Source organism: Vulpes vulpes, chromosome 3 (assembly GCF_048418805.1).
Source record: "Vulpes vulpes isolate BD-2025 chromosome 3, VulVul3, whole genome shotgun sequence".
Taxonomy (NCBI): Eukaryota; Metazoa; Chordata; class Mammalia; order Carnivora; family Canidae; genus Vulpes; species Vulpes vulpes.
In genome coordinates this window covers 92,861,421-92,877,455 of record NC_132782.1, presented here as the reverse complement: position 1 = coordinate 92,877,455, position 16,035 = coordinate 92,861,421, and the positions used below count along the sequence as shown (strand labels likewise).

The 16,035-nt window shown below is 50.1% G+C and overlaps 2 protein-coding genes across 4 annotated transcripts in view; one reads left to right on the top strand and one right to left on the bottom strand.

The window, feature by feature from the left end:
* The window catches only part of CORO1A (coronin 1A), a 52,936-nt gene extending 43,809 nt beyond the window's left edge, over positions 1–9,127 (bottom strand). Inside the window, exon 1 of one of the 2 annotated variants that reach the window (XM_072753541.1) lies at positions 7,968–9,127. The gene's annotated coding sequence lies outside the window, so the exon portion shown is untranslated. The remainder of the gene's footprint in view (positions 1–7,967) is intronic. The other variant, XM_072753542.1, reaches the window with a different exon arrangement.
* Positions 9,128–9,240: 113 nt separating this feature from the next.
* Positions 9,241–15,668, top strand: MAPK3 (mitogen-activated protein kinase 3). 2 transcript variants are annotated; one of them, XM_026011392.2, is made up of 9 exons: positions 9,241–9,448; positions 10,409–10,591; positions 12,446–12,635; positions 12,814–12,930; positions 13,159–13,273; positions 13,635–13,766; positions 13,933–14,042; positions 14,123–14,277; positions 15,097–15,668. In XM_026011392.2, the coding sequence occupies exons 1-8, from the start codon at positions 9,276–9,278 to the stop codon at positions 14,243–14,245; spliced, it is 1,143 nt and encodes a 380-aa protein (XP_025867177.2). In that variant the 5' UTR covers positions 9,241–9,275; the 3' UTR covers positions 14,246–14,277; positions 15,097–15,668. The 2 variants fall into 2 exon arrangements, with proteins under 2 accessions (XP_025867177.2, XP_072609637.1); XM_072753536.1 differs by lacking the exon at positions 12,814–12,930 and having other exon boundaries at positions 9,242–9,448.
* The last annotated feature ends 367 nt before the right edge of the window (positions 15,669–16,035 follow it).

Genomic DNA, 16,035 nt, shown 5'->3' with positions numbered 1-16,035 from the left:
AAAGTCTTAAAAAAAAAGAAAAGAAAATATTTTGAGATGAATGAAAATGAAGATACAATATATAAAAACTTATGGTGTGCATCTGAGAGTGCTTAAAGGGGAATAGCTATAAATTTGAACCCATATAAGAAGTGCCCGTGTTAGAAGAGAGGAAAGATCTCTAAACAACAACCCAATTGTCCACCCTAAGACACTGGAAAAAGAAGCATAAGCTAAACCCAAAGCAAGCAGAAAGAAAGAAACAATGATTACACTGATGGAATAGAACTGAAGGTCCAAAGATTAAACCCATATATTTGTGGTGAGTTGACTTTCAACAAGGGTGCCAACACAGTTCAATGAGGAAAGAATAGTATTATCAACAAATGGTGCTGGGATAACTGGATATCCACATGCAAAAGAATGAGCTTGGACCTCTACTTCATATCACATTCAAAATATCTAAGAGTGGATCAGCAACCTAAATATATGAACTAGACCCATAGGAACACCTGGATAGCTCAGCGGTTGAGCATCTGCCTTTGGCTCCGGGATCAAGTCCCACATCGGGCTTCCTGCATGGAGCCTACTTCTCCCTCTGCCTGTGTCTCTGCCTCTCTGTGTGTGTCTCTCATGAATACATAAATAAAATCTTAAAAAAAAAACAAACTAGACCCTAAAACTCTAGAAGAAAACACAGACATAAATTTTCATGACCTTGGAGTAAGCAATAGTTTCTTTTTTAACATAATAATACAAGGACATAATTTTTAAAAAGACAAATAATAATAAGAGGTGAGGAGAGAAACTGAAGCTCTCATATACTGCTGGTGGTAATATAAAAGTGTACAGCCCCCACGGAAAACACTTTGGCAGTTCCTCAAGAAGTTAAACATAAAGTTACCATATGATCCAGCAATTATCCTAAATATATACTCAAGAGATTTGAAGATATATGTTCACACAAAAACTTTTACAGGAATGTTCATAGCAACATTATTCATAACAGTAAAAAAAAAAAAATGGAGGGGTGGGCGCTTGGGTGGCTCTGTCGGTTAAGTCTCCAGCCCTTGGTTTTGGATCAGGTCATGATCTCATGGGTCATAGGCTGGACTCCTCTGTGCTTGGTGAAGAGTCTGCTTGAGAGTTCTCTGCCTCCGCCCCTCTCCCCACCTCTCTCAAAACAAATAAATACGTCTTAAAAAAAAAAAAAGAAAAGAAAAGTGAAGGGGCGCCTAGCTGGTTCAGTAGGTGGAATCTTGGGGCTGTGAATTCAAGTCCCACGATGAGTATAGAGCCCACTTAAGGAAAAAAACAACAACAACAACAACGTAGAAACAACCCAAACATCCACCAACTAATGAATGGATATGTAAAAATGGTATCTTCATACAATAAAATATTACTCAAGCATAAAGAATGCTACAACCTAGATTAACCTTGACAACATGCGAAATAAAACTAGCCAAGTGCAAAAAGCCACATATTATATTATTCCATTTATAAGCAATGTCCAGAATAGGCAAGTCCATAGAGACAAGAAGATTAGTGATCGGAAGGAGCTGGAGGTGGGACACCTGGGTGGCTCAGTGGTTGAGCACCTGCCTTCAGGCCAGGGCATGATCCTACAGTTCTGGGATGGAGTCCCACATCGGGCTCCCTGCATGGAGCCTGCCTCTCTCTCCGCCTGTGTCTCTGCCTCTCTCTCTCTCTCTCTGTCTCTCATGAATAAATAAAATCTTTAAAAAAAAAAAAAAAAGGAAGGAGCTGGAGGGAGTGAGGGGAACAGGCAGGGACTGCTAATGGGTACGGGGTTTCTTTTTGAGGATGATGAGAATGTTTTGGAGTTAGATAACAGTGATGGTGACATAACCTTGCAAATATACTAAAAATTACTGAATTATACACTTTAAAATATTGACTTTCATGATGTACAAGTTATAACTCAATAAAAAAGCTGGTTTCAAGGAATGAAGTATTAATATACAGAAGAGCACAGATGAATCTCAAAAATATACTAAGCATAAGTAGTCAAACACTCCATAGTGTATGATTCCATTTACAGGAAATCCTAGAAAAAGCCAAAGTAGAGTGACAGAGGGGCATCTGGGTGGCTCAGTTGGTTAAGCACCTGCCTTCAGCTCAGGTCATGATCTCAAGGGCCTGGGATGGAGCTCCACATGGGGCTCCTTGCTCAGCAGGGAGCCTGCTTCACCCTCTCCCTCTGCCCCTCCCCCTGCTTCTGAGCTCTCTCTCTTTGTCAAAACACAAAATCTGTAAAAAAAAAAAAAAAAAAAAGAAAGAAGAATACAATCCAAGCTTCTGCAGGTAAGAGGAGCATACCTGATCTCTCCATTCACAGTTCTGGGAAGCAAATCCACAGAAGCAGAAAGAGAAGGGACCTTGCAGCCCCCACACTGCTAATCACTGCACTCCATCACCTCACAAATGAATCTGTAATGACAAATTGTGCTAAGTTCCATGCAAGAAAAGAACACTGTGAGGGAGGCCTATGAAGAGCAGATATTTCAGATTGGGGGTTCAAGGAAAGGCTCTATGTGGAAAAAAAATAAAATATTGGCCCAATACAAGGGAAGCAATACTCCCACTGCACTCCCACTGGTTAGGCTACATATAGAAAATGGGATTCTATTTTGGATGCTGCATTTTAACAGGAACACAGTCAACCCTGAGCTCATCTAGAAAAGCGCTATCCCAGCTGATGAAGGGTATGGACACCATGCCATAAATATTCAGATCCCTCATTCAACAAATACCTATCGAGAGCAAAACAATACCGGATACTGGTAAGAGTTTAAAAGTAAAGATGCCAGCTCTATAGCCTTCAGGACGTTTAACAACTTAGTAGGGAGAGCAGGATGAGTCCATAATTAAATATAATAAATATCTGACATTAGCTCTTTGATATAAGAAGCATAGGTGCAGCACGTGCAGGTGGAGGAGACCAAGAAACACCTCATAAAAAGGTGGTATTTGAGCTAATTCTGGAACTGGAAAAGATTCCTTTTATTGAAAAACCCATGCCACATAAAGAGCATCCATAAAAGCAGAAACAGTGAGGCACCTGGCTGGTTCAGTGGTTGAGCATCTGCTTTTGGCTCAGGGCGTGATCCCAGGGTCCTGGGATCGAGTTCCACATTAGGCTTCCCGCAGTGAGCCTGCTTCTCCCTCTGCCTGTGTCTCTGCCCCTCTCTCTCTCTGTGTCTCTCATGAATAAATAAATAAAATTTTATTTTTTTTTAATTTTTTTATTTATTTATGATAGTCACAGAGAGATAGAGAGAGAGGCAGAGACACAGGCAGAGGGAGAAGCAGGCTCCATGCACCGGGAGCCCGATGTGGGATTCGATCCCGGGTCTCCAGGATCGCACCCTGGGCCAAAGGCAGGCGCCAAACCGCTGCGCCACCCAGGGATCCCCAATAAATAAAATTTTAAAAAGAGAGAGAGAAACAGCATGAGCAGAGGTGCCGAAGCAGGAATGTGTATGGTATGCAAGCCGGTGAAAAATCTAGTTTGGCTAGAGCAAAAGGTTCATCTAGAAAATGAGTGCAAGGAGCACCTGGGTGGCTCAGTCAGTTGAGTATCTGCCTTCACCTCGTCATGATCTCAGGGTCCTGGGATTGAGCCCCCACATCAGGATCCCTGCTCAGCGGGGAATCTGCTTCTCTTCCTCTGTCCCTCCTCCTCACTCCTGTGCGCTCTATCAAATAAATAAATAAATAAATAAATAAATAAATAAATAAATAAATAATCTTGAAAAAAATTTAGGCCTTAAGAAAAAAAAGAAAAGAAAAGAAAATGAGTGCAAAAAGATAGATTTGGATCAAACTAAGTAGGGCCTCAGAAGTTGATCAAGGACTTTATTTGGTAGTTAACAGGAAGCATTAAGAATTTCTATCCAGAAACATTGTAATGGATACCGCTCTTTTGCCTGGTCAATCCTTTCTGGGGCCAGCACCCCGATTTTATGTGGGAAACCATCCCTCTCCCTGCCCAGTTCATGTCACACAGGTAGAGATAATTAAACCCCTAAATCCACATTGATTGGGTTAGGGATTCATACAGGTTCCAAACAAAATCAATTGCAATGGGATTCAAATCTAGGGTTTTAGTTACAAGGAGCAGAGCCAGGCAGAGGTAAGCTTTTCCCCCTCCTGGAGTTACTGGGGCAAAAAAAATCAGACATAAATCTGGAATTGCTGGCACTCTTGACACCATGAGAGGAACCACTTGAGGATGGAACCAAGTCAGAAGAAAACAGAGCTTAGCACCAGGACCAAAATCCTAATGATATTGAGTCCCTGGAGCCAACTGCACCTTAATATCTACCTCTAAACTTTTCTTTTCTTTTCTTTTCTTTCTTTCGAGATTTTATTTAGGGATTTATTTAGGGATGCCTGGGTGGCTCAGCGGCTGAGCATCTGCCTTTGGCTCAGGGCATGATCCTGGAGTCCTGGGATCAAGTCCCACATCGGGCTCCCTGCATGGAGCCTACTTTTCCCTCTGCCTCTCTCTCTCTGTGTGTGTGTGTGTGTGTGTGTGTGTGTGTGTGTGTGTGTGTGTCATGAATAAATAAAATCTTAAAAGATTTTAGGCAGAGGGAGGAGCAGGTTCCCTGCAGAGAGCCCAATGTGGGACTTGATCCCAGAACCCCGGGATTACGACCAAGCCAAAGGCAAAAGCTCAACCACTGAGCCACCCAGGTGTCCGTACCTCTAGCTTTTCAGGAAGCCAATAAACATCCTATCTTGTTGAAATCGTTTTAAGCTGGGTCTTTGACCTCTTGCTACCGAAAGATGCCTGCTTAATACAAACCTCGTAAGGGCTGAAGAAAGGAGACTTGTCAGTACAACAGTATCGGGGAGAATATAATAGTGAAGACAAAGTGAAATGACAAATCACAAGGAAACATTAGACAAACCCAAACCCAGGGACAGTCTTAGGACGCCGGGGTGGCTCAGCGGTTGGATGCCTGCCTTCAGCCCAGGGCATGGTCCTGGAGTCCTGGGATCCAGTCCCATACTGGGCTCCCTGCATGGAGCCTGCTTCTCCCTCTGCCTGTGTCTCTGCCTCTCTCTCTCCTCTCTGTGTATTCTCATGAATAAATAAATAAAATCTTTTTTTAAAAAAATAAAACATTAACATTTAGAGACTGTTGATGAAGGGTATACAGAAATGCCCCGAAATATTTTTGTAACTTTTTGGTAAGTTCTGAAATTATCTAAAAAGTAAAAAACAAAACAAAACAAAAAAAGCAATTGGGGTTTGATCCACGGTAGGGATGATGGTCTCAATAACTATGATGATAATAAAACAGCAAGGAGTTTGGCTGGACAAATGAAACAGGACAGGGTTCAACGCTGAGACTGGTGGCAGAAATGCGGCAAGCAGAGTCTGGAAGACAAAGGTTTGAAGTAAAAGGACAAGTTTCACTGGATGTGAAAGCATCTGCAAGCCTCCAGGTGAAGCTGTCCAGCAAACACTGAAACTCTGAACTAGAACTAAGGAGAAAGGCAGAGATTTACATAAACAGTTGATACCACCAGAGTATGACATAACCAAGGGTGACACTGTAGAGAAGGGAGCCCAGTGGGGCAGGCAGTGCTGACCACAAAGATTTCAGAGAAGGGATTGTGGTGCCTGGGTGGCTCCATCACTTGTGTGTCCAAGACTCTTGGTTCTGGTTCAGGTCATGATCTCAGGGTCGTGAGATGGCACCTCGAGTTAGATTCCTGCTGGAGATTTTCTCCGTCTCCCTCTTCCCCACCCCCTGACATGCAGATACACACTCTCTCTCAAATAAATCATAAATTAAATTATGATTTTAGAGAAGGGGTGATCTTCAGAATGCTCATGCCAAAGGAGAGATGTCTGAGTAGAGCTCATCTCTAAGATAGGAAAAAGTGATGCAAACAAACAAAAGCCCAAACTATATCAGGGGGTTTTGGGGTTTAAAAAAAGGTCAGAAAAATAAATAAATAAAAAATAAAAAAGGTCAGTTCTTAAATCTTCATAAATTAGTAAGTATGTTCTGATCCGATCCCTGTTCCTGCACATCTGCTGCCTTCTTGGGTTGTGCTGACCAGCTGAGGTGGTTGGAATGGGAATGCTCACTTGTGCTCTTCAGATGTTACTCACTTGTTACCCTGGTCAAACTACCCGCTGGCCTCTCTTGTGACCTTGACATCAGAGATAAGAACTGGTTTAAGGGCAGCCCCGGTGGCCCAGCAGTTTAGCACCGCTTTCAGCCTGGGGTATGATCCTGGAGACCCGGGATCGAGTCCCACATCGGGCTCCCTGCACAGAGCCTGCTTCTCCCTCTGCCTCTCTCTCTCTCTCTGTCATGAATAAATTAAAAAATTTTAAAAATCTTAAAAAAAAAAGAACTGGTTTAAGATTTAGTCTGGATAGATCCAGATGATAGAACTAAGCCAAATGGCAGCTGTTAGAAAAACTCTAAAGTGCAATGAGCTGTGAGAGAAAATTATTCTGAAAGCTCCTTTCAACTCAGTAGTTCAGTAAGCTTCTGGGGTTTTTTTCTGTAAATGTTTGTAGTACTTACTTTATATCGCTGCTATGAGGATGATGGGAGACAAAGTATATAAAAGTGCCCTGCGCAGAATAGCTGTTCAGCCTTTAATAGACAAGTATCAATCTATGAAATAAACCAAGGAAGTACCAACCTCAGCCACTAGAGGGCAATCTGAGTCACACTCCTTCGAAAAAGACTAAAAAGCAGCTTGATGTGGCAGGCACCACTCCCGATGCACCAGCCTTTCCTCTGCCGGGAAGCTCGGTCCCGCTCAGGAAACCTGGCTCCACGCTGAACTCCGTGGTGCTTTCTCTGAGTCATTAGATTCTCCCACAGTTGCAAAATGATCTGGCAAAAGTCCCTCAAAGGCTTTTACCGCTTACTGAGTCACATCCAAACTCCCTGCCTGAATCCAAGGCCTTCCTCAATCTGGCCCCCAACCTACCTCTTCAGCCTGAACCCCTTTTAATCCTTTATACTGCAGCCACACTAGACAAATCATGCTCCTGCCTCTGTGCTGGGGCTCACGCTGCTCCTTCTCCTTGATGCCTCCTTCCCTCTATGCCGACCTCCAAAACCCCACTTCTTTTTCCATCCTGCAAATGTTATCTCCTCCTTAGCTCCCTCCCTGCTTCTCTGATGGAGGGCGATCTCACCAACCCTGAGCTCACACACCATATACGACATCCATCTATCTTGTATTACAGTGATTTATGTATGTGCATCTTTTCTCTTCAATAGATTAGAAACTCCGTGGGTAGAGAGACCAGAGAGTAATCTGCCCAGGGTAACACAGCCAGTAAGTGGTAAAGATGAGATTCTTTCTTTTTTTTTTTTTTAATTTTTATTTATTTATGATAGTCACAGAGAGAGAGAGAGGCAGAGACACAGGTGGAGGGAGAAGCAGGCTCCATGCACCGGGAGCCTGATGTGGGATTCGATCCCGGGTCTCCAGGATCGCGCCCTGGGCCAAAGGCAGGCGCCAAACCGCTGCGCCACCCAGGGATCCCTAAAGATGAGATTCTAACCCAGGAAATCCAGACAGCTCTTGCTCTTACCCACTAGTTCACAACTATATAGTAATCTTTCATTAGCCACAGTGCCTACCTAGCTAGGAGTTTTGCGCACAGTGCAATTCAATTGCTTATCAAATGAATAATTAAAAACAAAACAAACAAACCTACCCTGAAACATTGATCTAATTAGCATCTCTTAAACCTTCACTGACTTGTAGGCTATTGGGAACCAGCTACTCAGTCTCATTAATTTGAATTAGAGTGCCTGGCTGTAGATCTAATTATGAGCAATTTCAAAATCATAATTACTGTTCCATTTGGTCTCTTGATCTGTAATGCACATAAGGATCTACTCTTAGCTTCTAAGGGATTATAAAAACAAACAAACAAACAAACAAAACCCAATGTGATTACTTACTGAAGGCTAGGAGATGTGTTTTGTAAAGCGTCCAGCTCACATCTTCTCTGTGAAGTGAGGGGAATGGACTGGATGGCCTTGGAGGGCCCTTTCCTGGGTTTTAACAGTCTCTGATTCTGGGAGATTGAATGGAATTGAAAAGAGCCTCTGCCTCTGTGTCAAAAGATATCATTTTAAGTCTCAACTCCCCAGATTCCCCATCCATAAAATTTGATTTATCCAGTCAAAAATCTTTGAACGTCTGAGCGTCAGGTACAGGGGAGGATACAGTAATGAGCAAGACAGACATGGCCCCTGCTCATCCTGTTAAGAAAATCGGAGGACACCTATAATGTGCGGTTGTCCTACGGAAGAAACCCAGCTGGTCCAAGTATGGTGTAAACTACAAGATCTTGCATCCCATCAAAAGATGGTGATCCTGCCAGGATTCCAGTTTCACCAAGTCCAAAGACAACAAAGTCGTCACCTATTTTGCTGTTTTTTGAGAGAAGCCTGATAGTGTATTTTAACCAAACCTGGTCAACACTGCAGGCAGCTTTCCCGCCTTCTGTTGCAGTTCCACCTAAATGGGCTGAGGTTATGGGTGCTCACTTCCAGCACTGTACTGTCGCTGGCAAGAGGCCAAGCCCCTAGTCCACTCTCGCAGGCCTGTCAGAAACCCTTTAGGCTGAGAGTCTGGACCTGCGGGTTCCCAGTGGCTCCAAGTCACCAGCCTCGGCCCAGGCTTCATTTAGCGCCCTCATCTGTGAAAGGCAGGCGGTATCTGCGAAGAAGCCATCTCCCACGCTACTGGGAAATGCGGATGCGACCGTGTGTCATCGGGCCGAGCCTCGCTCGGAGGCCACACTCCAGAGGGCTGGGAGGGCTCCCCTGGGGCTCCATCTCGAGCCCCGGGCCGCGACTCGGGCGGCAGCAGAGCTGGCGGGGCCAGGCGACTCGGTCCCGGCCCCAGCTCCCGCACACACTTGCTGGGTGGCCCCGGGAAGGTCACCTGGCGGCCCTGCCGGCTATCCTGCACTCGACGGGAGGGCGTGGACCGTCTCCCGGTCGCCGCGCTCGTCCCTATCGGCTGCCAGCAGCAGACGGAGCGGCCGGGCGCCGGAGACCCAGGCGGCAGCCGAGGGCGCCCCAGGAGCGCGCGCGGGTCACGTGGTGCGCGCGGGGGCGCGCGGGGGCGCGCGGGGGCGGGGCCTGGCGCACGCGGCTCCGCCGGCGGCGGGGCGCGGGGCGGGCGGGAAGGGGCGGGGCCTCGGGCGGGGCCGCCGGGGGGAGGCGGGGAGGCGGGGAGGCGGGAGGGGAGGAGTGGAGATGGCGGCGGCGGCGGCGGCTCAGGGGGGCGGGGGCGGGGAGCCCCGCGGAGCCGATGGGGTCGGCCCGGGGGTCTCGGGGGAGGTGGAGGTGGTGAAGGGGCAGCCGTTCGACGTGGGCCCGCGCTACACGGAGCTGCACTACATCGGCGAGGGCGCGTACGGCATGGTCAGGTGAGGGGGCGTTCCGGAGGAGGGGGCTCGTGGGGGGCGGGAGCGATGGTGAGTGCCCTCGGGGCCGCGGGCGCTCCCAGGGTCCCGAGGAGGCGGGGGCTTCACGAGGCCGGCGGGGCGCCCCACGGAGCGGCCCTGGGGTGCTCTTAGGGGAGGGGGCTTGGGAGGCCTTAGGAGCGACCATTCTGTAGTGAAGGGAGGGCATCGGAGTGTCCGCGGGTGTGGACGCGGGAGGAGGCGGAGACACTAAGTATTCTTGGGGAGGTGATATCAGTGAGGACCGAGTGAAGGACCCTACTCTGGGGAAAGGATGCCTTGGATTCTCCCAGTGAGGCCTGCCAAGGAGCTGGGGAGAGCAGAGTCAGGGCTGGGCAGGGTGGGGCAGGGCTTGGGCCTGGGGCCAGGAGCCCGGTGACCCATGAGGGGTCCAGGGGTGCGTTCTTGCAACTTTTAGAAGGGGTCTGTTAGCTCTCTCGTCCCCGCTGTGTGCTCTGGGCCTTTGTTCATCGGGGAACAGCCCTCCTGCCCAGGTGCCTTACCCTAACACCTCATCCCTTCTTTCCCATTCCTCCTGACCGCCTCCTTCTCACTGGGCCTCACTGTGCGTCCTGCACTCACCTCCCACTCCCCGAACCTGTCTTGGGTTGAAGGAGCCCAGCCTAGAGAGGGGAGGATGAGAGGTCAGGGCAACTAGAATGGACTGGGTTGAGGAGAGGGGAAGTCAGTGAACGGTCAGTCTCTTCCTCTGTTTGTGAAGTCACTGAAGGGCTGCCTGGCTGGTCCCCAGCTTTCTCCCTGGAGATCCCAGGCCTTCACAGCAGGAAGGAACCAGCATTGTTTATGACTTGGCCAGAGTCCTCTCATGCTCCCTCCCCTCCCTGCTCAGGCCTGGGTAGGGCCACCAGGCCTGGACTCCCCCTATGTAAGGCCACACCAACAACATCTCTCTGACCCTCTCAGCTCAGCTTATGACCACGTGCGCAAGGTTCGCGTGGCCATCAAGAAAATCAGCCCCTTTGAGCATCAGACCTACTGCCAGCGCACACTGAGGGAGATCCAGATCTTGCTGCGCTTCCGCCATGAGAACGTCATTGGCATTCGGGACATTCTGCGGGCACCCACCCTGGACGCCATGAGGGATGTGTATCCTTCACCTTGGCCAGATGGCTGGCTAGGCATAGCCTCAGAGCCGGGCTGGGAGAACGTTGGCTTTCTTTCTGTTTCCTTCTTTCCTGCCACACTCCAAAACAAACCCAGTAAGTGAAACTTTCCAGCAGAAAAGAGACCACAGAGTGTAAGAGGACTGGGAGTCCTGAGGTGAATCCTGGCCTGCTGTAGCCAAGCTGTGTGGCCTTGGGCAAGTCTTTGCTCCATGCTGTGCCTCATTTGGGGGGAGGGTGAGAGTTGGGCTCTATGGGAGCTTTGTCTTTTGACATCTGCATTTCTGTGACCTGACCCAGCCTCTGCCCACAGTCAGTTCTTGTTTAACAGATGATGATTCTTTCCTCTCTGGGTCTGCAGACTGGAAGGAAGGCAGGAAGGAAGAAAACTGCCCGTTCTGAAGGGCCTACTATGAGTGAGGTGCAGTGCACGCCAAATGCCAAATGCTTTGACACTTCTTATTCTATCTCCCAGCTGCTGTATGAGATGGGTCTCATCAGCTCCATTTCAAAGATGAGAAAACTGAGGCTCAGAAAGCCCCAAATCAGGTGCTGCTGTTGCTGCCTCCTAACCTCCCCCAGAAGAGAAACTGTCCTTTCTCTGACATTTCCTGCTCAGAGCCTCACCCCAGTCACCTGTGGACTTGCACTTCGCCCAGGGAGGGACAGCCTTGTCTTTGTTCCCCTCCCCCCCGCCCTCCCCCACATTGCTTCCCTAGCTTGTCCACTTCCTGTCAGGCCCTGTTGTTAGCAGCTTGTAGCACCCATCACCTCTCCCCACCCTATCCACCCCCAGCCAGTCCCAGTTCTCCACCCAAATGTGGAGATTCGTGCTGCACTGTCTGCAGCCCCTACCACAAGCTGTGGGCAGGAAATCTCCACACTCGCCGCTAGCTTGCTGTGTGACCTTAAGCAAGTCACTGCATCTTGCTGGGCCTCCTCACCTCTCAAACAGCATGATCGGCCCAGGTGTCTTCAGAAGGCTCTTTCAAGGCTGATTCTAAAAGATAGCCCTGACTTATTCTTTCAGAGAGCAACCAAATGGCATTTATTTATTTATTTACTTAACATATGTTTAATCTTTGTTTTCTCTTAAAATACCAAAGGACATTTACTCTTCCATCTTCTGATGTATGGCCAGGCACTCTTTGAGGAGGAGCATGCTGTTGGGAGTTTCTCCTCATTTGTCTTGCCCAAACCATACCCCATAAGGCAGGCATTTATTTTTAAGCAAACATTTATTGCATGCCAGATGGTGTTCACACTATCTCATTTAACCCTCTCAACAGCCATGTGGCTCAGGCATTTATCATAGCAACACTAGTTCATGTTTGCTGAGCACTTACAACATGCTAGGCTCTGGACTGGGCTGGCTGGTTTCCATGGGTCACCTCACTGAGTCTTCATAACTGCTCTCCAAAGAGCCACTCTCTCTCCCCTGCTTTCCACATGAGGAAATGGAGGTGCAGATGGGTTCAGGTCATGAGGCCAATGAGCAGTGGAGTGGGGGTTTGGCCACCAGCAAAACAAGTCCAGAGTGGTTGCTCTTAACCGTGAAGCTTTCCTGCTTCCTGCAGTTTATCATCCCTGCTTTTCCCAATAAGGAAACAGAGGCCACGGAATGGAAGTACTTTTGTTCAGGGGGTGCCAGCCGAGAATGCAGCAAGAGGCCCTGAGCCCAACTGCTGAGCTTGGGCCTTGTCCAGCTCATGATATGGGTTGAGTCTTAGGGACACTAGCTGGAAGGTGATAGGAAGCCTAGCTGCCAAAGTCTGTTCTTCTTAACCAAGCGCCTCCCGCTACCCCCACCTGGGGGGGGCTCTTGTGCCATCCTCAGCTACATCGTGCAGGACCTGATGGAGACAGACCTATACAAGTTGCTCAAAAGCCAGCAGCTGAGCAACGACCATGTTTGCTACTTCCTCTACCAGATCCTGCGAGGCCTCAAGTATATCCACTCAGCCAATGTGCTCCACCGGGATTTAAAGCCCTCTAACCTGCTCATCAACACCACCTGCGACCTTAAGGTCAGAGGCTTGGGTGCCTGTCCCCTCGTCCCATGGTTCTGGGGCTTCCAGGTGACCAGTAGACCCCTTGAGTAAACCATCACAAGCAAAGGGAACAGCGTGGGCAGAGGCAGGGTGATATGACCACGTGGGCCTTGGGCCTTGAGCACTGAGCTTAGCAGCCTTGGTTGGCTTCCAGATCTGCGATTTTGGCCTGGCCCGGATTGCCGATCCTGAGCATGACCACACTGGCTTCCTGACAGAATATGTGGCCACGCGCTGGTACCGGGCTCCAGAAATCATGCTTAACTCTAAGGTATGGGGGGGGCCACCCAGCCCTGAAGGGCAGGGGCCAGGTCTCAGAAAGCCCTGGAGCCACTTCGGAGCCAGGCATGACCCCCATGATGCAGGAAGTCTGCCTCCAGGCCTCTGCCCTGCTCCTGCCTGGCTGGTATTGAGCCTAGATTGGAGTAGTGGCTTGGTCCAGACAGCAGAGCCCTATTGAGGCTGGTCCAGGAGCCCACTGCTTTTTCCTCCTCCCCAGGGCTACACCAAGTCCATCGACATCTGGTCTGTGGGCTGCATTCTGGCTGAGATGCTCTCCAACCGGCCCATCTTCCCTGGCAAGCACTACCTGGACCAGCTCAACCACATTCTAGGTGAGGGGGGCCTGGCAGCCAAGTAAGAGGAGATCAGTGGGAGGTGAGATTTCTTGATGGTCAGGGTACCACCATGTGTGGAGCCCCTACAGCATCTCACAGTATTTCAGTGAGATACAGACACAATCCCTGTTTGATAGATGGGAAGAGCAAGGCTACACTCCACACTTATGAAGCGTTCACATCAAGATTTGAATCTGTGGCTGCCCAAATCCAGACCCCTTGCCCTTCATCACCATAGTATTGGCTGGGAGATAACTGTCAGAGCTTGGAGCTCATTGGAGGGGACTCCTGTTTGGGGTTCCTTCTGTTCCCAGGAGGGAGAGGAGAACTCTCACTGAGGCACCCACCTTACCCACAGGTATCCTAGGCTCCCCATCCCAGGAGGACTTGAACTGTATCATCAATATGAAGGCCCGAAACTACCTACAGTCTCTGCCCTCCAAGACCAAGGTGGCATGGGCCAAGCTTTTTCCCAAGTCAGACTCCAAAGGTGAGAGGGACATGGGGGCTGGCACAGGGTAAAAACTCAGTGCAGAGGAGGGTACATGAGCCAAGCAGCCGCTTAAGTGGACACTACCCTGGGCACGAGAAGCAAAGTGATGCTTCTGGGAGGTTCTCCAGCCTTTTCTTTGACCCTGACTCCTGCCCTTACCTAGCCCTTGACCTGCTAGACCGGATGTTGACCTTTAACCCCAACAAACGGATTACAGTGGAAGAAGCACTGGCTCATCCCTACTTGGAGCAGTACTACGACCCAACAGATGAGGTGGGCCAGACACCAGCAACAGGGCTGGTGGGTAGGTGGATGGGGGACCCGGCGTGAGCCTGACTTCTTTGCCACCCCAGCCAGTGGCTGAGGAGCCTTTCACTTTCGACATGGAGCTGGATGATCTACCCAAGGAGCGTCTGAAGGAGCTCATCTTCCAGGAGACAGCCCGCTTCCAGCCTGGGGTGCTGGAAGCCCCCTAGTCTGGACAGACACCTCTGTTCCTTGGGGCCTGGTGAGTGCTCCCCACTGCCCACACACAGATTCACCAATACCAATGTGTCCAGCACACCTCCATATAATCACAGGCTTGTTCACACCCATGAGTCAGGTGCATGGTAGCAACAGAAAGGCTAGAGCCTTCTCAGGCCACAGACCTGTGGGCCACCAATTCTTCACATCCCTCTCCCTCTCCCCCAGCCCTGAAGGTCTCCCACCTCGCAACACCCTGCACGCTCCAGCTTCCATAGCTGGAGGTCCCTGAGGGCCCCTCTCCCCCATCTGAGGACCAGAGCCAGGTGTGGACAGAGAGGCAGGTGGGGCAGTAATTGCCTTGGGAGGAGCCAGCAGTACCCAGCCTGTACCAGATGCCAAGTTCCCTCACACCTGGTGCCCGGGTCAGTGGATCAAGTGCCCGCCCACACAGATCTCCTTCCTCGAGTCTCTTTTCTTTCTGGCCAGCTGCAGCCTGATGGAAGGAAGGCAGACACACCTACACTCAAACTCCAGCCCTGACACTTAGTAAGAGCCATGTGACATTGTGCAAGACACCTCAGGTCTCTGTGCCTCAGTTTCCTGGGGAGTGTCCCAAGGACGAGAGCAAACACTGAGCACTAAGCACTGTTCTCTGGGGTTTATGTGCATTAACTCATTCCGCCCTCCAGCTGTACCCTGAGATAGGCATTGATGCTCTCACCAAGTACGGTTAAAGAACACAAGGCCCATCCCAGGCAGCCATGAGGATGGGATGAGGGAGGTGGAGGTCAGGGCTCCAGCAGGTCCACTGATGGGTGCTAACGGTTCCTTTCCCTTTCCCACCTGCCTTTTTGTTTAGGCTCTGCCTCCTGCCTGCCCCTCCCCTGCCGGACTGTTAGGAAATGGACACTGTGCCCCACCCAGACCCCTGGTGGCCCAGGTCGGGGCAGAGGGTGCACCTGGACACCTTCCACGGCTTTGCTCTGGCCTCCTGCTCCAGGCAGGCCAAGGCTCCCTCTGCCCCGCCTCCCCTCCCAGGACCTGAGGGGCTTAGGTGGCCCCAAAGTAAATTGCCCTCTGCTGCTTGCCTTCGTCTACCCCAGCTATCCCAGTCTCTGGTAGTTCTGGAATGGAAGGGCTCTGGCTGCCCGGGGACCGACTGAAGGGTGATGGGGGGATGGGGGACACTGACCGATTAAAACCCCACCCCGTTTTCCCTGAAGGAATATTCCTAAGGCTCCAGGGCTAGTCCCCCTGAGGAGCAGGGCCCAGGCCTAAACCCCCTCCCTCAAAGCTGCCACATCTAACACCCCCTGCTGCCTCTGTGTGTGGGTGAACAGAAGTGGAGCTGGGGGCACGAGGACAGCCTGGTGCCCCTGCCCACCCCTGTGCCTGTATCTAATATATAAATATAGAGATGTGTATATGATGGCCCTGGCTCTGTCTGTATTTGCCGACACCCCGACCCTCACCGCTGCTTTGAGGACTGACACACCTGCCCAGCCATTTCCCAGTTGTGTGGCTTCACCCAGTCTTGGTGATCTTTGGCTCCCCAGGATTGTCAGGAACACCAGACTCCTGACAGAGTGGGGTCAATTTTCCCCTTAGTCACTGTCCTCTCCCTCTGTACTGGCTTCCTGTCTAACTGGCTGGGGGTGTTTTGGGGGTGACTCAGGGGCATCCTACACACCCCTAGATTCTCTGGAAATGGCTAAGGGTGGCTTGTTAGATACCCAAGCTGCAAACAGATGGGAGGGGGAGGGGGGAAGGTTGTAGCCAACCCAGTGGGGGAGGGGGT